A 22,151-nucleotide genomic window follows, 5' to 3' on the forward strand; every position below is an offset into this window, starting at 1 on the left:
GCTGTAACCAGAGAAAATCTGTTTTTTTTTTATAATTTTAATTTTATTTCGAAGTTCTCGTTACAAGAATGCAGAAATATGAATGTTTAAGTAGGTATGACATGAGTGTAATCCCCTGTCACCTTGACCCCCACCCTCCTGCCAGGTGACCGTCATCAGGACTGTCAAGTAAATTACAACAATAAATTTATAAGGATATATATCCAAAAGTAGTGGCAGTAATAATAATGATGATAATAATAATGACTAAAATATATGTAAACAAGTAAAGTAATAGTAGTAAAAAAATCTATAGACACAAAGATGTACTGAAAATAACAAAAACAAACCTAAATACATAATCACATGTATAATATTAATAGACTTTAGCAACTGATGTTACAAGAATAAGGCAAGGCAGCTTTATTTGTATAGCACATTTCATACACCAGTGCAATTTAAAGTGCTTTACAGAGCAATGAAATATAAAATATAATAAAGGATACAGATTTAGAATAAAGAGTAAAAAGAAAACAGGATATAAAAGGTAAAATTAATCACTAAATGATTTACAATTTAAAAAAAATCTCCTTTAAAAATAGCAAAAGTGCAGACAAGAGTTGCAAAGATCAAAAGATTATTTAAAATTATTTCAAATTGAGTTTAAAAATGTGTTTGCAGTCATTACAGGGTGGAGTAGGCAGTGTAAAACAGGAATGTTTTTGGCTTTGACTTAAAAGTGTTAAGAGTTGCAGCTTGTCTGACATCATTTGGGAGGTTATTCCAGGTTTGTGCTGCCTGATAACAAAATGCCGCTTCACCACGTGTTGTTCTGACTCTTGGGACGGTCAGTAGGCCAGCCCCAGATGTCCTCAGGGTCCTAGAAGGTTCATATGTCACAAGCATGTCAGAGATGTATTTGGGCGCTGAGCCACAGAGTGATTTACACACAAGCAGCAAGATTTTGAAATAAGTGACATTTATAGCTCCTTAGTCTGAACACTTATATATTGTGTGTGTGTATTAGTGACTTGTCTGTTGTGAGTTGTAGTTTTTATGAATGTGTACTGCCAAGACTTCTTATAACGTTTTGTATTTTCCGCTTTTACGCAGATCTATATGTTGTCATATGTGTTATTCATGTGATGTGCTATATTGAATGCACATTTTTATGTGTTATGTTGAAACCAAAGAAAAATTTTCACATTGTGGACAATGAAGTTTTCGTATTTGTCTTAATCAGTTTTACATGTGTTTCCCTTTCTCAGACAATGCAACTGTCAACAGACATGACAAAAGCAAAATAATTTATGTCAGGGACAAGTTTTCGTCATGGTTAATAAATTATGACCAGGTTTTGTTGTATTTCTCCTCCAATCCACACTCTAAGGTACCTAACTCTTTCAAACTTAGTATTAGCATTACCTGCTTGATCCATTCAGTATAGGAGGAGAGCTCCTTCCTTTCCAATTAAACACTATATGACAGCGAGCAAGCAGTGATGTAAACGCAATTGCATTTTTATGGAGGAATAAAAGCTCTTTCTTGTTCCTGTCTTTGCAGTTCGAGGGATAGGAGTTAATGTTTCACCACCTATAGCTGAAAGTGAATTGGCTAGAGACTGACATGACCAAAATATATGACCTAGGACATCAAAAATGTCCGTTTAATTTTCAGTTGAGGGACTAAAAGTTTCAGCTCTAAAGCAGAGACGTGAGGAAGAGATGATTAAAGGAAGGATACCTGCACATACATTGAAAAACTCTTTCAAAAGATCTTTCTTGAAAACTAATTTCTGCTTTTCATCTTGCCATCTCCAGGTTTCCATCTCAGCGGCACAGTGACGGACCCCGCCACACCCTCCACCCCAGAGCTCGTCTGCAGCGTCAGCGTCAGCTTCGACCGCTGCAAGATCACGGCGGTAACATGCACCTGCGGCAACAAAGACATCTTCTACTGCGCCCATGTAGTGGCGCTGTCGCTTTACAGAGTACGGAAGCCCGAGCAGGTCAAACTGCACCTGCCCATCTCGGAAACCCTGTTCCAGATGAGCAGAGACCAGCTGCAGAAGTTCGTCCAGTATCTGATCTCAGTCCACCACACCGAAGTGTTGCCGACTGCGCAGAAACTGGCCGACGAGATTCTGTCGCAGAACTCGGAGATCAACCAGGTCCACGGTGAGGGGAGAGTGTGTGTCAGCGAGTGTGGAGAAGGTTGTTGGCATGTTTATGACCATGCAGGTGTGTGTATGTGTGTGTATGTGTGTGTGTGTGTGTGTGTGTGTGTGTGTGTGTGTTCTTGCCTCTACATGCATGCGTGTATTGACTGCACGATGAAGGTAAAGCGTGGCAGGATCAATGTTACTCATTAGTGAGATCCAGACAGTAAAGGAGAGACTGTGTGCTTCTAATCAACACTATAGACCCGTTATTTACCTCTGAGAATGAGAGAACGATACAGAAACAGAGACGGAGAGGTTAGCAGAGAGATAAAGAAAGGTGCATATCTCCTGTTATCAATACTGTACTCGCTGCTTACCCTAATATAAGAAGGAAAAACTGAAGGGCAAACAACACAGGGTGAAAGAAACAGGTGAAAACAGAGACCAGAGGAAGGCATGGAAGCGTACATGTGTTATGGTCAAACTGGTTTGTAACTGAGGAGTAGTGATAGAAGAAGAAGGCAAAAAGAGGGAAAGAAATGAAGTCCAAAATAGAGGCAAAAATTAGAAGAAGGATTTTGAAAAGATGGAGACAGTTACGAAATAAAGAGAGATGGAAAGAAGAATAGAGATAGAAACTTCTGGGAATGGAGGACAGAAATAAATAAGCGATAGAGAGAGAGAGATCTTCATCACAAAAGTGCTGTGATCGGAGGTTTCTTAATTTGACACTGACAGTTTATTGATTCGCTGCCCTCCCATCAATAATCCTGTAAAACTAAAACATGTCATTTGGATTAAATCATCTAACTGAATTACTCCCGTTCAATTAACCTATTCCAGTGTCAAGTTTCAGGTGCACGCTCTTATTTATTTACTTTTAGGCTTTTTCAGACTTGCAGTCCTTATTTATTTTTGTTTACTTTTTCCATAGGAGGAAACAACATTGCAGTAGTTTTGAGGCATTAAGAAACAGGCACTTTACTGTCTTCCCAATTTGGTTTTGGTGTTTGGGACGTTACATTATCATTTTCTGTGGCAAGCAATGGATCATTTCTTTAGTTTTGCTTTCACAAAATAGGCGTGTTTATAGTGCAAAATAAAAGAGGGTAGTATTTATAGAAGAAGGTATTAAATTGCTATTGCAGTGCTTTTTTTCCCAAGTGCCATAATGAAATTACAGAGAAGCATTGCTGTTTGTTTCTAAAATTGTTCCCATATTCATTGTCATAGTGTTAAAGTTGTTTATTAAATGCTGAAAAACACTAAAGTCATTTATGTTACTGCACATAGTGACATTGTATTGGGGCAGCAGCTAACAGTAATTTTCATAATCGATTAAATTGATAATTATTTTCTCAGATATTCTTATTTATTTATTTAGTTTACATCACAATATGATGCATATATTTGTGCACATTTCTTTAATTTTTTATTTCTCGTTTTTCTCTTCCCTCCATCTATATATTGTGTTATTTATTGTAGCATAATGCACATATTTTTTTTTGCATGCTTCTTATTTTTCTATTGTCTTTTTTCTTCTAATTCTAATTCTCTCTGTGTGTATAAGAGCAACTGCAACGTGACCCAGTTTCCCCTCTGGGGATCAATATAGTATTTCTGACTACTGAAATAATCGCATAAAAGGTCATAAAAAATGAAATCACTGTCCGACTAGCAAACTAAAACCTAAGGATACTCAGTTTTCCATCACATATGACAAAGAAAATCAGCAGATTGTTATATTTGAGAAGCTGGAATCAATAAATCTTTGTCTATGTGGTTGGAAAAAAATGACTTAAACAATGTATAGATCATCATCAGAGTTTCTCATCAGTTAATTATCTTCTCGCAGTGCATGTGCTTGTGTTCTTGTATTTATAAGTGTGTGAGGAAACAAATAAATGTTCTTATGGGTGTAAAAAAAGGAGTTAAACTCTATAAAGTTAAGACAACTTCTTCTTCAAACATTAAGGGTTAATGGTTAGTCTTTTTGTTAAGGTTAGAATGAGGTTTAATTGTGGTCGAGAACAATAAGATATACTTAATAATATTCCTTGTAAGTTTAATGAATTTTTACATTATTTATGTATGTGTAATACACTGAGTATGAGTCTGTATGTTTTAAAAATCAATCGTATTTTATTTTATTTTTTTACTTGTTAATTTGACAAGGACAAATGCATAAGACATTGTTTCAAATCCAAAATACAAAGTAGATGCAGAGTATACAGGTTCTAGCCATTGCTAATATGCAACCCCTGTCCCTGGTTAGGCTGTTAGAATTAAAACAGTAAGTGTAAGATTAATGAGCATGGAGTTATTCCATACAATAATACAACAGAACATACACAGTAAAACACAGACAAAGACAAAGTCAAAAAGAAAACCACAATAAGAGCATAGACAAAAAACAATCAACCATGGCTATGTTATTTAAGTATGAGGTCAGTGCGTGTTTGTGTGCATGTGATCAAAGATTGTGGCCTGCACAGTCAGTGTTCAGAGGCCTGCTTCAGTTTCAGCCGTTGCGTTACATGTGTTAAAAACCTTGAGTTCTCTCAGATTTTGATTAAAGAACGAAATGGTTTTTATCAGGAATAAAGTGACCAAATGTGTGTGTTTTTGTAGGGGCCCCGGACCCCACGGCAGGAGCCAGCGTGGACGACGAAAACTGCTGGCATCTGGATGAAGAGCAGGTTCAGGAGCAAGTCAAGCTCTTCCTGTCGCAGGGAGGATACCACGGCTCGGGCAAGCAACTCAACCTGCTCTTCAGCAAGGTCGGGAGCCAGAAACATTCACTCATCCACATGCAGAACATAACAACACACATACAACACATACCGGCCCTGACCGCCACGGCCACAGGCACAGGCACATGGTTCATCCTGCCTGCATAGCCTCGCCTCCTCCCTTTAGGTGTTCTCGTCTCTCTACAAATGCGGCCTCACCCTGATCCTCCACCACTGCATCCTGTTAATAAATATTTTCTCCTCCTCTTTAGTGCACTTCTCTTCTATTCCCTTCTGAAAAGAGCCCTTCTCCGTTCAAAGCAATCCCAGACAAAACAACTTACATATATTGGCACATACATTAAAAGCCAGGCTGCCTCTTAGCTCAAGCTAATTGCAAAAAGGAAGTGTAACATTAAAGGAGCTATAGAAAGAGGAAAAGCTTGCACTGTGTGCTACTCTGTGCCCGCGATTAAACGATTACATGAGAGATGTGTGCTTGTCTCTGTTGCCTGTGTATTACAGTGGCAAAGCTCGACCAGCATTAATGTATTGTGCGCTATGTAAAGACTGCAAGCCAAGGCCATTATCATCCACCCTGCCCGGCTTTTAGAATGTCTCCCGGCTTCACGCTCTTTGATGCCTGTTATATCCTTTTCAGCACACACACCCACTGACAGCCGCATATACGCTTGTCCACTCACACACCCACGCCGAGTCATGTATTGGTGCATACACTGAGCTGTGTGTGCATTTGTGTGGCTTTTTCTTGATGTCTTTTTGTAAATAAATGTCACTTCTCCTGTCATAAAGACAAAAAAAAAAACACCCTTTTTGTGCACACCTCCATGAAGCCCAGTTAAAAATCACTATTACTGCTTTTCACCAAAAAGCACCCAGATTTTTTTAAGAGCAACAGATCAGTTTAAAACAATTTTTTCCTGGATTTTATATCCCCCCAATGCACCGAAGAGCGGTTGTGTTTCCTGCTGCTGGAAGATGCTGACCACCGTAGTTTACAATAAACGAGTCCCTGTTGCGATTAGGACGGCACAGAAAATCTTCCAGTGAGAGAAAGTGAAGGGGAAATAAGGAGAAAACTCAGCTGCTGGTTATGCACCGGAGAGGAACACAATAAATGGTTAAAGCACTGAGTGGGTGCATTGCAAACAGTCTGTTTTTCACACAGATTTTTTTTTTTTTTTTTTACAGAAATTTTATTGGATTTTCACCCTTTTTAAAAAAAAACAGACATATTTCTAAGTTAAAGAATAAGAAAATACTGAAAACATTTAGCCCCAAAATGTAGCTGATTGTATTGTGCGTAAGTGAATAGATTTTCTTTTTTGACCTCTGGTTTTGAAGAATATTTCTGAAGTGAAATCACAGAACTATTCAGAGGGCATAAAACTAGTTTGAATGGCAATCGATCGTCCGAGTCAAGATGCTTTGTGAGTGCTCAAAACAACATTTGAGAGAAAGCAAGGACAGTACGAAAGGTATTTTGTGTCCTGGTTTGAGCGAACATTACCAGCTCCCATTTTATACCACTTAGAGACAAACTTGATTTGACCGTGGAAGTTTAATGTTAGACACCATCCTCAAAGTGACAACAGACCACAGCCCAGTCTGGAGCACTGACTGTGTGATTTGTCTACAGATGTACAGTAACTGTTAAACAGATTAAACCCTAACAAGTGGATTTGGGCCTGTCTTTTCAAAGCATGTGAAGTCCTATTCACACGGGACCATTATTACCTGGGAGCCTTTAGACTTTTTTAATAAATGCAGAGGTTGTCTGTCCTCTAAATACTGTGTGAATCTGCCATGTCCGTAATTTGTCAGGTTTAAACTCCACAGCAAATTACCTAGCGTATTTTGCCAAACACAGACATCATGTCATATTTAGGTTTTTTGTTTTCTTTGCGCCTTTTTTCTTGCACTTAAAAATAAAGTTTTGACAGCAGTTTGGGCGCAGGAGGCTCGTCTTGCTACTCAGCATGGAAACCTATACGCAGAGAGAACAAGCTCAAATCCATCAGAGGAGCAAAAGCTCAAAAGATAATAAGATGCATCATATCTGGGAGATAATATCAGGAAATTTGATTGAAATACAGACTTTGCTTATCCCGTGCCAGTGTACCACACAAAACAAAAACTAATGGGCTAATTTCTAAATCACATGAGGTCCCCTGGTTATACTGGTCCCGTGTGAATCGCGCTTTGGTCAAGCATTGTTAGAAAGTACCATATGAGGTGTGTATGGAACGCTGTATGCTTTCCTTTTGAAGACTTTTTTAAAAGTTGATTCAATACAACTTTTTTAACCTTGTAAGGACAGTTGTATGCTGCAGCTCCCCACCCAGATCAATAGATCATGCACAATAGATAGGAGAAGATGAAGTATAGAGTAATCTTTCAAGGTATACTATGCAGGAATTGTGGGTTATAGTTCACTGCTTGTACTGTATGTACATTCAAGCTACTGTTCTATTGTGGGAACTTCACATTTGTTGTGACGTAATATTCGATATTTTTGCAAGCTAGCTAATGTTACCTCTCTCAGTGACAGCTTACCAGCTCCGAACCGTAGTTGGGAACACGCTGACTTATTTACAATCATTTAGCTTGGCTCGTTGTTAGCTGGTAACTAGCTTCTAGTGGTCCGGATCGGAAGGAAGGATGGCGATGGCTTTATTGCAGTCTTCACCACAAAACAACAAACATGGCCTTCTCGTGAGGTTCAACAATAGCCCTGAATTTATCCAGACACTTAATTCTACTGCTATCATGACCATGACACCTCGAGAGAGCTGCTTCCCTCCGTATGCAACGAAGTACTTGTCGCATATTCACAGGTTACCCACAAGGCCACCGCCCTTAAAAGGGAAAAAGGGTGAGCCGGTAACAATAAGCTAACCGCTGGTGTTCTGTCGATTTATGCGGCCTTGTTGAAAAATACTACTGTAAAACAAATAGATAGCAGAGTCTTGCTACTCTATCAAAAAATGATTACAAACATAGTTAGCTGTACTGTAGGAATATGAGAGCATATTTTAATACTCTACTATAACATTTTTATTTGAGATTTCAACAATAGCGCACTTCAGTAGACCAATATCCACTATCAAATGATGCTCAGACTGCGCAAGAATTTCATATTACACCACTACTCACTCCATGGACACTGCAGGAATGTGCAGAACCACTAAGATAGGTGGCACATATTGATAAAAGACCAGCACCTTTATCCAGTCATTCAGTGCTCACCAGTGAAAGTTAAAGTAAAAGCCAACCCCTGATCCACTCTAGCTTGGACCGAGCTTTGTCCACTTGGTGTGTTGCCTTGCTACATTTGCATTTTTATGGCGCTGTGTCCGCAATTTTCATAGCATTATTGGCTGGGGGGTTCACTCCTAGAAATGTTCAGAACACAGCAAAATAAGAGGAAAATAAGAAAATAGAGGGCAGAGGTCAGAGTCTCTGCAGACAAATACACATCCACACACATGACGATTGCGAGAGATTACTTTTATATGAGTCTATACATTGTTTTGGGGAAAATCCTGCAAAGTATAGCTTAAAAAAAAGACTTAATGAAATAGAAATTGTAACTAGATGACAGGTACATATGTGATAAGGATGTACAAAGGCATAAAAGCAAGGCTTGAATGTGTGTGTTTCTGTGTGTGTGCTTGTGTATCTGCCATTTATTGTCTGTGTGTAGTCCAGTGTAGCTCTGTATGTCTCATCTCTGAGCTGTGAGAGCTCGTCTCTGTGCCTGTGTGTTCATCGCTCTCTGTTCGTGCATCTGTTTGCACAAACTATGCGTACGTGTGCGGTTGTGTGCGTAACCCGTCCTCCCTGTCTCCTCCTCTCTCCTCCTGCAGGTGAGGGAGATGCTGAAGATGCGTGACTCCAACGGAGCGAGGATGTTAACACTGATCACAGAACAGTTCATGGCCGACCCTCGGCTGGCGCTGTGGAGACAGCAGGGCACCACCATGACCGACAAGTACAGACAGCTCTGGGACGAGCTAGGTGAGGGGGAAAAACACACCACACACACACAATGACTGTCCTACAAATGTGCACACATACACAAACACACACACGCGCGTGCCTCTTTCCCAGTATGCACAGGCACGGACAGATTTAGCAAGGTGGGCGATCGAACCCAGACATGGAGACAAAGGCACACACACGCATATTTTTTTTTCCTGTTTGTTTATTTGTCCTTTGTGTCCAAGACAGCCCACATAGACACACACTCTGAGACGCACACACTCATCACTGACAGCCCAGACTCTCCCTCTCACTGTGAATGCAGGTTTGGCAGCTCAGCAAGAGTGTCTTTGTGGATTACAAGCCGTTTAATGCAGCACATCGCGCCCCATCAAACCCCCAATATTATGACCTCCATAATGTTTTCAAACACTTCACATTATATATTTAGTTGATGTGACAGAGTGCTGCTCACCATGCAGTCATTTGGTTTGATATAGTGTGTAGTTCTTTTGACAGATGTACTGTACCTACAGCAAAACACTTCCCCGCAAACCACAAAACCAACAAACCCGTCACCAGGACAGCAGTCGTGTTGTCTCCTGTCTTTGTTGTTTTCCTCTAATGTCTCGGTTGATGTTGCTGCTGCTTCTGCCGCCGCCGCTGTTGTTGATGATGATGTTCGTTTTCTCCCTTTGGTCTTGTTCTGCACTTTGTGAGGACAGCGCAGTGATCTCATCTGTTTCAATCCCACGTATTTTTGGAAGTGTGTGTACGGTCTCTTTGAAGTCCACACTTCAAACCCTTCTTCCCAAGTCCTTATCACTCCCCCTGATGTGTGGTGAATGCTGCCTCTTGGCGCCGCTCGCTCTCCCTCTCTCCCCCTCTTTTGTCTTTCTCCTCTTTGAGCCGCAGCTACTGCTCTCCTCCAGACACAAAGCCAAGCCTCATTCACTTGTCCTCACCCATGTCTCCTCGTCCAAATCATCTCCGCTCCCATTTCATTTTCTGTATCCCCTTTTTTCTGCTCTCCCTCTGTTCTGTACCTTTTGTATTCTTTTTCTCTCCTCATGTTCTGTCTCTGTCCTTGTCTTCGTCCTTCCTCCCCAAACTCTCTCTGCCTTTACACACATGCATACGTACAACACAATCACACACACACACACACACACACACACCACTGTAGAGTGTACATATCTCCAGCAGTCTTGAGAGTAAAATCCCTGAATGTGCTCGCCTCCCCAGAGACGTAGCCACTTTTCATATTCTGTTTGTTCCAATTTACTCCAAAATGATGTGTGTGCAGTCAGCGTTGCCTCGGGACTAGTTAAGTTCTCTGTTTTCACAGACTTTTGTATTCCAGTGCAAGATGGCGGCAGCATACAAAATGTGCACTAAAAGAAAAAAGAAACAATGTTATGAACGCTGCGCATCTTTGAAAACTGCCTCCAGCTTTCAGCCTTGCATGATAACTACATTTAGGATCTTTTTAAAACCTCAAAAGACACACCTACCTGCATTGTATGATTCATCGCTGACGTCACTGTCACACACTGGGAAGTAGGGCAGCTGACTGAAGTGTGTGTGTGTGTGTGTGTGTGTGTGTGTGTTTTACGTTTGTGTGGGTGTCCAGGTGCCCTGTGGATGTGCATCGTACTGAACCCCCACTGCAAAGCGGAGCAGAAGTCATCGTGGCTGCGCCAGCTGCGCAGATGGAACAGCGTGGACGTCTGCCCCTGGGAGGACGGTAACCACGGCAACGAGCTGCCCAACCTCACCCACTCACTGCCTCAGGGTGCCCATGGCAACCAAGGTCAGAGATTGACAGGTTTTGTATGTCTGTCAATAACATATTTACTTTGTAATAACGCATCTCAAGGTGAGAGGTGCCACAGTGCGTGTAGCATTTGTAAACATCAGTGGTGAAGCCTTGATCTCACACACATGAAACACTTCTGCTCATCCCAAGCATCATTCTGAATGTTTTTTGTTGTTATTAGTAGTTTTTTAGCTTCAACAAACCTGATCAAAAAACAATCCACCCGTTGGAGGTGATTTTCTTCCATGTAGCCACACACAGCCTCACTTTCAAAGTGTTCATGCAGTTTGGCTGAAAACTGTCTTTCTCTCTTCAAAACACTCGAGCAGAATAACTACAGCGTAGAAGCTTGGTACAGGCTGCCAGTCTTGTAGGTGATGGTTGTGTTTGTAGATGGTAATTATGCTAATGTCCCCAAAAATTAACATGTTATTAATAGATGTTAAAATGCCCAGGCATTTAATAGAGCAGTGTGTAAGATTTGAGGGGATTTAGTGGCAGCTAGCCGTGGGGATTCCAGAGGGCAACCAGCTGAAACTTCTCCTGGTTAGAGTTCCTTCAGTGTTCAGGAGGTTTTTACCAGGACCTAAATCATCTGCAGAGATTTCTTCCTCTCCAAAACAAACGGATCTGGTGATTTAAACCCTTAAAAACACTGAGTAAAGTAGTTTCACGTTATAAATTAGTATTTCTCCTACATTGTTCGGCATGTTGCAGATGAGCCATTAGCCCAGTGCCCCCAAATGTGTGTGCCCCCAAATTATTCACCGAGGTCTCTTCCTTTGCAAAAGAAGTGGACTCAGTGATTTAAATGGGTAAAGCCACTGAATGAAGCAGTTTCAGGTTTAAAAAATCTGTGTTTTTCGGATGCTCTCATTGCAGAAGGGCTGCTAACTGCAGTGGTTTCTACCAATATATCCCCCTAAATCATACACACTGGACCTTTAAAATAAAAAAATAACTAAATGGCCTTTCTCACCACGTGAAGGTGATCGCACTTTAAATCTTCTCACACCTCCTCCTCTCACCCCCCCTTTCTCCTTCTTCTTCTGCAGAGATGCGCCCCCACAGGACTGTGTTCACACGGGCCATTGAGGCCTGTGACCTGCACTGGCAGGACCGACACCTCCAGCACATTATCGCCAGTGACCTCTATGCCAACTACTGTTACCATGACAACCAGGAGGGCTCCCTCTTTGACTCACGTGGCTGGCCCTTGTGGCACGGTGAGGCTGTGTGTATGTAGGTGTATGCGTGTGCGAGCCCGTGTGTCAGATGAGTTATTTATACACAATAAGTTGGGCTGAGAATGCACAGTAGAGTGCTGGAGTTAAAAAAAAAATGTCTTTTCTTCAGAACATGTCCCAACGGCCTGCGCCAGGGTGGATGCTCTGCGCTCGCATGGTTACCCGAGAGAAGCCCTCCGACTGGCCATAGCCGTGGTGAACACGTTACGGCGGCAACAGCAGAGGCAACTGGAGCATTTCCGTCGGCACAAGAAAGGTTTTTTTTTTTCCTATTAATTGACAGAATACAAATTAGAAAGCAAACCATTTTCACAAATTATTATGCATACAAACACCAGCATCCTTCATCCATCCCATACAGAAATACTCTAAAATATCAAGGGAAAATAAAAGCGTGGACAGAAGAGAGGAGGAGAAAACTCTCCAAAAATCCTCCAGCTGTGAAGCTTGTTTTTGACTCATCAATTTTTGGAAGCTGGAGTAATTAATTGCTAGCAGCAAAGAAAAAATGTTTTGTAGTTGTTGAAAAAAACCCCTCTTCTCTCTTTCCAAAAGACAATCTTTCATTTATTTTCTATTCACTGCCATTATCATTTGATTTAAGAACTGCTCCTTTGCCTAGTGCGGGTCATTTTATAGTGTTGTCTTAGCTGTTCTGTTTGGTGGCCATCGATGAATATCTGTGTTTTAAAGTTCATTGTTTTGACAGAATCTCTCTTTTTGCACTCGTTAACTGTGTCATTATCTGCTCTGTCTTGTCTCAGAGTTGCTCCATAAAGGCCATACCTCCATAACCAACATGGAAGGCTGGGTGGGACACCCCCTGGATCCCATCGGCACCCTGTTCAGCACCCTGACAGAGTCGGGGCGAGGGGGAGAGGAGGGCTCCAACACCTGCTTAGACCTCTCAGGTACCTGCTGACGTAACTGGCAGCTAGGACTGCAACTACCAACTGTTTTCATAGCCGATTAGTTGTTAGGTCTAAGTACAGTAAATTTCCACTATAGAGCTTTTATTTTGAAGTGCCGTTTCCTGCTGTAGAGTGAGTGACTAACAGACAGCTACTTGACAGAGATAGCAAACTAGACCAATGACATGGCCAAATGCAAATATGGCGCTGAATGTATGAAACTGTGGGACCTCAAACTAGTGACTAAGGAGCAATATGGACTCCGAGGCTGGACCAGTCGGGAACCACTGCTCTATAACATGTCAGAAAATGGTGAAAAAAATTATCGCTGTTTCCCAAAGCCCAAGTTTACATCCTAAATGTCCTGTTTTGTCAAAAATATTCAGTGAACTGCCACAGAGGAGTAAAGAGTCTGAAAAAAGTCACGTTTAAGAAGCTGGTATCAGAGAGTTTGGATTTTTTTTTACGTAAAAAATTACTCAAACCGATTGATCGGTAAAAGGAAAGTAGTTGGTGATTATTGAAAAGATTAATACTAATTGATTAATCGTTTCAACTCTGTTTGCAGCCTGAATAAAATGTGCACATATCCTTAAATTTAGCTCTGGTTTTATGGCAGCACATGAAATTAATTTGACACAAATCCAAAAAGATGATACTGTAGCCTATATCTATATGTAAATATGTGGTGACACACGCTTGTTTTTCTTGAGAGGTCACTATGTTTGAATAGTTGTTGTTTTATTGTGGATTTTTTATTATATGTTTTATTTGTTACATTCTGAATGTGTTTTGATTGGCTGCTACCTTGACCAGGTCTCTCTTGTAAAAGAGATTTTCAATCTCAATGGGACTTCCTGGTTGAATTTAGGTTAAATAAAAATGTGTTTTCTCAGTCTCAGAGCCCATTGGTTATTGTCTGAGGCCTCTGGGGGCGAGGGACAATATTTAGGGCTGATCCGGTGTAGCCTGCAGGTATCTAAGCGAAGACTTCCTGTACTGTACAGCGGTCATTTCGGCTAATCTCTAAAAAGCAAATATCTACATGTGAAAGGAGTAATATTTCTAAAAGGCTAATACAAAGCTAACTAGTCATCAGGCAATAGCTGATTGGTTCTGAGATTGCATTTCAGCTACCACACACACAACAGTGAGTATAACATTATACAAAATAAAAACATGCTGTTTTTTTATTCACAGAGATTGATTTTTAATGAGACAACAAAACACATGATTTAAACTCACATTCCTGCCTTGCTGACTACAGCTGAGTCTTTTTTAGCTCATGTAGCTGCATAATAAGACGTATTTTTCAGGTCTTTCATATTACTGGCATACAGATGCGAGGAAGCGCAGTTTAACTGCAGTTTCACCTTCAGTCTTTTTGTCTTATCTTATCATGCCTCCTCCTGTGCTTTTTTCAATTCTCCTCTCCTACGCTTGGCGATCGCTCTGTCCCTCATTGCCTCCTCTGCTCACAGAAATAGCCCTCTCCTCTGAGGTAGAGAAGCGAACGGAGGAATGCTCCTGAGGCGTTGATCTTTATTTTGGATGGTCGTTGGGTCCAGACCTCTGCTGTGTGACTGACACAGTGGTTTTCCATAGGAGACAGGCTCATCTAGTGTCCAAAACCTCAGAGAATAACCCAGACTACCACTTTATGCCAACTCAGTTCCTATGTATCCCTCTCTCCCTCTTCTTCACAGACTGCTCCAGTGTTGTAAGCCGAGCAGACCTCCAGCGAATGCCCGTGCAGCGATTGCTAGGAGACGGTGAATCGTACGTGGCGCTGGCGGTGGAGACGGCTTTGATTGGCTTAGGCCAGCAGCGGGTGATGCCTGACGGGCTGTACGCTCAAGAGAAGGTGTGTCGGAACGAAGAGCAGCTATTGGCCAAGCTGCAGGAAGTGGAACTGGACGACTCCCTGGTCAAAATCTTCCGTAAACAGGCCGTCTTTCTGCTAGAGGGTGAGGGAGCTGACAGATAATATGTCTTCCTTATTGTCCATTTACATCTCCCAGCAGTCTTCACACACACGCACACACAAAGACACGCCTCCTTTTTTTCTTTTCTCTCCCTCCCACGCTCTGAGAACCTACACATTCCTGCTAAAACAGGAAAAAACACATTGGACTCTGTCTCAGTATTTATTATCCTTTCATTTTGTGGTGCAAATAGAGGCTCGGCTGCCCTGGGCCAGACCAAAATGAGCTCTTTACACAGTAACACCAGGGGTATTGTGTCAGCACACACATGCGTGCACACACAACAGTGTGTACATTTACAGGACTGGGGCTGGCGCAGAATGAGGTTTGGTTATGGGAAAGGGAGGAGGAGGAGGACGTGGAGGAGGAGAAGGGGGGGGCGACACATCCTGAAGGGCTTGGCCCAGTCAAGCTCCACTCCAGTCCCCACCCAAACCCCAGCCCTGCCTCGGCCCCTGCGCGACCACCCACCTCTGGCTCCGTTACTAATACAGCGCCGGGCTCCGAGGCCTCTGCGGGCCCCTGGAGGCTGCAGCAGCCGCGCCACTGTGTGATGTGGTCTGTGGCTTAGGAGCCTGTTGGGGTTTAAAATAACCCACCAGAGACTAAAGGAAGTGCAGGGAGAGATGGGAGGAGGGAGCGCGAGGCAGTCTGCACACACACGACCATATGGTTTTTGACGTCACAGTTTGTTTTAATGCCGCGTGGCTCTGCTTCTTCCTGGCTGGGAGGGAGAGGTCTGTCCTCAGTGGGCCATAGAAAAAGCACAACTCAATATACAGCAAAATAAAAATGCACTTGCTTTTTCTGTTGTCTATTTATACTGCATATACTATCAATTTAAATACCATACCATAACATTTATTGACCTGATGAGACAGATAATTGTTTTATGACTGAATGTCTTCCTACTCTTTGTTCCATCACTAAAAAAAGCCCCCTTTTTTATGTGTGTGGGTGTGTGTGTGTGTGTGTGTGTGTGTGTGTGTGTGTGTTTTCTGTGTTTTTTTGAGCAGCTGGTCCGTACTCTGGCCTCGGAGAGATCGTCCACAGAGAGAGTGTTCCCATGCACACCTTCGCCCGCTATCTCTTTACCTCTCTCCTACCTCACGACGCTGAACTGGCGTACAAAATTGCACTGAGAGCCATGCGGTAGGTCTTAAGTGTGTATATGTGTGTGTGTGTGTGTGTGAGTGTGTTCCTGTAATCATGTCAAAACCTTGTAAATCACATTTTATTGATTTTCATTTGAAGATTTAAATGCTGATCTTTGGATTAAGAAAATCCTCCCAAGTTCGGCTAATGGAGCCTTTTAAAAATTACAACGGAAAACTCGTAAACGGGAGGGTTACTCGCAGAATGTGTCTGTTCTCTACAGTAAAGCAGCGAATAGAAGCTCGACTTATTGTAATCATCTGACTGCACATAGACTCTGCATCGTTTGTTTTGTTACTTTGGCAGATTGTAGCTGTTAACCATCTGAAACCAGAGGATCACACACACAGATTTGTCCAGATTCCAACTCTGAAACTTGTAAAAATGTTCGGTATTGCGACCTCCGACTGAAGTAGCGATCTCTCCTTTTTTGTGCAGACGAATGCACGCTCTCCTTGAACTTTAAAGTCAGGCACCGTTGCGAAAACGTGGTTATTTTTAGAGGGTTTTAGAGATGCAAGAATGGTTAAGATGTAGAGCATTTTGTCTGTGTTTTCACGTGTGGGTCTGTGTTTAGTCGGCGATCCATCCTGTTTGTGGGTCTGACTGTGTTTTCCATGTGATCTCTCTATATTAAGCTCCTGTGTGTATTCATCTGTGGACAATGTGTACATGTGTATGTGTGTTAATCAGTCTGCGCTGCTGTGTTTTGATGTTGTGACTAGTGGGAGCTGGATCAGTGAATATTAATTACATTAATGAGAGTGTAATTAGTGTGGCTGTAATGAGGAGGAAGCACACACATATGCAGGGCCAACAGGGAGAGGGCAGTGTGGGGAGGATGTTTGTTGTGTTTCTACAAAGCTTCTCAGAGTCCATCGCTGAGGAACTGGCAAATGATTAGTGAATGAATGAGAAGTGAGTTTTTATTTCTGGCTCGTACCGGCGTGTGTCACAGTTGGACAAACGGAGAACAAAAAGACAACAAACACTTCATTCACACTTTTCCTCCCAGTTAACCAGTCAGGAGGCGTCGGGAACTGAAATAACGTGCTCACAAAACCAAAACAACATGGTTGGGTTTCTCATTGAGGGGGCTGTGTGGTTTCAAGGTTACACATCCAACCGCTGAGTGTCCCCTCTTTGCCTCTAAACCCAAGTCCCAAACCTGTTTTCCCTGAGTCAGCCACTCCCCTCCCTCCCTCGCTACTTCCCTTCACCTTCCCCATATCCTCCCCTCACCTCCTCCATCCTCACTCCTGTGGTGTGAAACCGGCGATTTAGAATAATATGGCCACTTATGGGCGCTCCTGGGAGCCAGGGGTGTCTACTCAGCACATAATGAATGTGTGTAATGTAGCGTAGTGTAATATGATAGCATATACCTCCCCGCTCCCACGGGACGGCGGACAGTTAAATATAGAGGAGGAGGTAAAGGAACCAGGGCTATTTTAATGGACCCATTATAACACTATCATTGATACAAGGAGAGAGAGAAAGTAGCGCTCTTGCTCATTTACACACACACACTTTTTCACTTTCCACTTGCTTTCTCTATTTGTCTTCTCCTTCACAGTTGCTCTCAAACCAGCTTTTTTTTTTTTTTTAAATGCGAGGAAGTCTGGACTGCCTCCACACACAAATGCATATCCAGTATTTTAAAGTGTGTGTGTGTGTGTGTGTGTTTGTGCCGCGCATGAAGTTAATTAAAGCGTGCGAGAGCAGCATATGCTGTGAGATGGCTTGGTGTGAGCGGCCAACACAAAAACAGAGGAGCTGCCTACTGGTTTCACGGGCTGCCCAGAATTTGACTGCAGCCACAGAAGAAGAAGAAGACGCTCGCTGCCTCTCCGGAGACTGTCCTTATCGCAACTCTTTGGAAGCCAAAGAGACAAAATCCCAGCCGCCTGTTATCATATGAGATTTCCATATGCGATAGGAGTCTTCCAATGCTAATGAATGTAGATGCTCGCTGTAATCCACAACCTTTGGTCCTCTGCATAATCCATAATCTTTGAATATATACAGCACTGTATATCATAACTGTGGACTAAGGATAAACTGGAACATACCAGTGACACTCACAGGTAGATGACATCCTTTTCTCTTCATGTTAGGTCAATCTGTGTAGCCCTACACAGTCTGACACCCCCTGAAAATACAGTTTGTCTTATTCATGAAATGTTTTTGCACAAAACTTTGGTACTAAAACCTACACCGGATTCATGAATGTCGTGGAAAACTTGGATTTGATCATAGACACGTGTATGTTGATGACTGCCAACCAGCCGTAAATTGACAGACTGATTGACCGACCGCTAGTTTGTAATTGGCATACATCCCCACCAGTAATTTTTGAATATTTTCCTCATTTCAGCATGCAAATGTTTACATGAAAAAGACCAAAATCCATAGTGGCAGTATTGGGGAAATTATTTATTTATTTATTTGTTATTTGACAATGCACAGTTTTTGCACACAGAGTTAGCTATGAGATAACATTTTGTCATATTTGCTGAAACTGTCACTATATCCAAACAGAAATTTGAGACTGATGATCTGTGAAGAAAAATTGTATTTCTCTGCCCTCTCACGTTGCTTTAAAATGGCATTTTCACATGAAAGAAACCAACCAACCAATCAGAGCCAAGGAGTCCCTAATGCAGCTGTCAATCATGTCAATCAAAATGAAATGAAGATGCTGTTACTGTGTTGTATATTTCTCGCCTTGTGGGTTTTTTTTTTTCCAGAAATATATTTTAATGTACTGTTTAGCTGTAAAATGAGAAAGTTTTGCTTTGTTTTGGCTGGACTGTCTCCAACATGGCGGCCTGGTCACAAACTTTCTCATTTTACAGCTAAACAGTACACTAAAATATGCTTCTGAAAACATTTGAGGCAAAAAAAGGGCAATGAAGCAACAGAATTTTGATTCATATTTAATCAGCACTGCCTAGTTAGAGAGTTTGACCCTGGTTCACGAGCAGGGATCAACATGATTGACAGCTGTGTTAGAGACTGCTCAGCTCTGATTGGTTGTTTTAAGTGTACTGTGGTAGATTCTGGCAAATGGCATCAGAGGCAGTAGCAGGAGGAGGACATTCATTTTTCATTTGTTATCAACTGTAGCTTCAGGAAAATTAACTGCAGTATAATAACTCAAGTATAGGTCAGTATATATTCACTTTACAACTGCAAAATCATCAACACCAACATTTCACAACATTAGGACACATCAAGTGTTTCCTGTTATGTGTGATGGGTACGTGATTGGGTTCGATTTGGCCATGATTTCATCTTGAATTTAAAATCAGCAATCTGCAACTCTCAACTCTCTTATATGACCTGGTGCTGAGCTCCAAAAGTTTGTTGTTCTAGTTGCTTTTGATTATTTACCCTTAGTAAAAGTAGCCATATCACACTGTAAAAATACTAAACTAAAATCTTAATTATTAATTAATCATTGCTAGTGATAAACATAAGCAGCTTTGTCGTGTTCTGGTTGCTAATACATAATCATGGGTAGTGTCATCTGTAACAGTGCATCATATTTTATAACCTGATCATTTGCTTTGTCTAGAACCCTTATCTGATATGTTACCAGAAACTATTATTTCCCTCTGAAGTGCAGTGGAGTTTTATACAGTGGCGTTGTCAGAAATAGTAGCATGAAGTGGAAATACTCAAGTAAAGTGCAAGTACCTCAAAATTGTTCCTAGGTATTGAACTTGAGTGAACTGGAGCGTACTTTTAGACACATAGAGATAATAATTGGACCACTTCTCAGACAGTGGAGCCATATCATAGCATACAGCATCTTCTGTGTTTTTTAGATTTATCTAAGCATTTGGATTTGACCACAGTTTGTATAGCTCAACGTCTTTGTGCATATCCATGTTTCAGTTCAATTGAAGGATCGCACACAAACCTCTAAGTAGTAGAATATCCTACAATACTCTGTGCTCTGCAAACAAACAAAAGGAATACACACAGGTCAAGCTAAAAAATGAGGCTATTTTTATATATTACTGAGAAGTGAGACTGAGATATTTTTTGAGATTACCTGTCAGCGAGGAGCTTCTGATGAGGTACTCGCTGTGTGGAAAACAATGCTTCACCCAAAGCAGATGTCATTTCAAGCATCCAAGGCACTTAAGAGGAGTGAACCAAAATCAGGGGTTGTGTTTGGGGTCAGGTACGACTTGATCCCTCCTGTCAGGCATTATGAAGGTTTCCAACTTTTAACTTTGTGTATAGACTGGAGGTCCTCCAGCGGATGTGACACTTAGCTGATGGATTTGTGCTTGATAGATTATGGAAGTGACGGGTGTTTACAGTCAGGGGGAAAGGAGCATGAGGTAGAGAGGTCAGTCGTCATGGTGATGCTGACCAGAACTCCCAGAGGGCCTCAGGATTTAAGTATAACCCTGGCTGGACTGCTTTTCATCAATGTCTCTGTTACTTCTTCGCTTTCACTTGTTTTGCACCTTTCGCATATGTGGACAGTTCACCCCCAGATCAAGAATACGTATTTATCCTCTCACCTTTAGTGCTATTTATCAGTCTAGATTGTTTCAGTGTGAGCTGCTGAGTGTTGGAGATATCGGCCGTAGAGTTGTCTGCTTTCTCTCCAATATAATGGGAAGAGATAGCTCTTGGCTTGTGGTGCTCAAAGCACCAAAAAAATACATTTGAAAAACTCAACAGCAATGTCTTTTTTCCTGGTTACTCAAGATAATCCACAGACCTTGTTGAGAGCTGTTTCATATACGAACTATTTTCTGTCGCTCGAACTGCACCTGCCAACCGTATCACAGCACAGAAGGAGGCGTGCATCTACTGCTAGCTCACATAGCACAACTAAGCTAGCTACAGCTCAGCCAAGAAGGATGCCATTAATGTTTACATGGCGCTCTGTCAGGCACAAACTTCTTGTCCATGAGTAGATGCACACTTCCTTCTACGTGATGAGATTGGCAAGTGTAGTTTGGTAGACAGAAAATAGTCCCTGAGTGAAACTGCTCACAACAAGGTCTGTGGATTATCTTGATTAACAGAGTCATGATCTCTGGAAAGTAATTGAGTAGGGATGTCGATCAGATTTTCCATAGGTTACACATGTCCGTCCGTCCCGTCTCCCTTCAGGTCACCCTGCCGAGTAAGCTGCTCAATCTTGAGCCGCAAACCCCCTTTAGCATTTTTACTTTCAACCACTGTTAGCTCTGTTAGCTCTGTTAGCAGAGTCAGCATCTAGTTCCATTATATTCAAGAGAAGGCAGACATCTCTATTGCTGATATCTCCAACACTCAGTAACTCACTCCAAAGCAGTCTAGATTGATACGTAGCACTACAGGTAAGACGAAAAAGATGTATTGGTGATTTGGGGGTGAACTGTCCATTTAATAATTCAATGGGGAATCAACTATGAGTCATTCCTAAATATCTGATTACCCAACTGTGTCTACTGATTATGAGACGTCTGCCTTCCTTGCAGACTCCCTCCGCATCATCACCCTTGAATATTTCTGGTGCGTTAAGTATTGCTGTGTCCCTTTCAGATGTGACAGGGTGCTACAGTGCCACAGGACCCATTTGACACCAGAGCTGCCCCCCCCCCTCACTGCTTCATGCATGGATTGATTGCCTCTTCCAGCTCTCTGTTAGTGTTTTATATATCATTGATAGTGCACATTTGTACCCAGCCATGGCAGTGCTGTAAAGAAATATGAGTTTAATTTGATGTTTTAAGCACACTCGACATTGAGTTGAGAGTTTGTATAGTGTTATTGCATGGAGAAGATGATCATGTTTATAACCAGCGTGCGCGGTTCTACAGCAGTTTACAAGGTATTGGATGGGAACGCACACATAGCAGGAATTATACTGTACTTGTGCTTTGATTGAATGATTCAGAGCAGTCCATTAGGCCATTTTTTTTGTTGCTTGTTTCTTATGGAACAATAGCCCAGTATGGATTTTCCTCCCAACATTTTTAGGAGGTTATTTTTCAGCAACCCAGGCCTCTCAAGCTCCTATCCAATGGAGGCCTCTGGCTCTCTGGTGAAAACCAAACAAAGACAGGAATGTTGATGAGGCCTCCATCTTTACCCAGGGAAGTTTTTTTTTTTTTGCTTTGCTACACCCCAGGAATCTTCC

General features: G+C 41.9%; 1 protein-coding gene across 1 annotated transcript in view; it reads left to right on the forward strand.

Moving 5' to 3' along the window:
* Window positions 1-22,151, forward strand: part of LOC126394318 (zinc finger SWIM domain-containing protein 6) — a 56,170-nt gene that overhangs the window by 25,930 nt on the left and 8,089 nt on the right. Inside the window, exons 2-10 of the mRNA XM_050051070.1 lie at window positions 1,800-2,156; window positions 4,772-4,920; window positions 8,763-8,913; window positions 10,511-10,690; window positions 11,752-11,922; window positions 12,053-12,199; window positions 12,708-12,854; window positions 14,561-14,821; window positions 15,856-15,991. Coding sequence (XP_049907027.1) covers window positions 1,800-2,156; window positions 4,772-4,920; window positions 8,763-8,913; window positions 10,511-10,690; window positions 11,752-11,922; window positions 12,053-12,199; window positions 12,708-12,854; window positions 14,561-14,821; window positions 15,856-15,991 — 1,699 coding nt within the window. The remainder of the gene's footprint in view (window positions 1-1,799; window positions 2,157-4,771; window positions 4,921-8,762; window positions 8,914-10,510; window positions 10,691-11,751; window positions 11,923-12,052; window positions 12,200-12,707; window positions 12,855-14,560; window positions 14,822-15,855; window positions 15,992-22,151) is intronic.

Source organism: Epinephelus moara, chromosome 8 (genome assembly GCF_006386435.1).
Source record: "Epinephelus moara isolate mb chromosome 8, YSFRI_EMoa_1.0, whole genome shotgun sequence".
NCBI classification, from domain to species: domain Eukaryota; kingdom Metazoa; phylum Chordata; class Actinopteri; order Perciformes; family Serranidae; genus Epinephelus; species Epinephelus moara.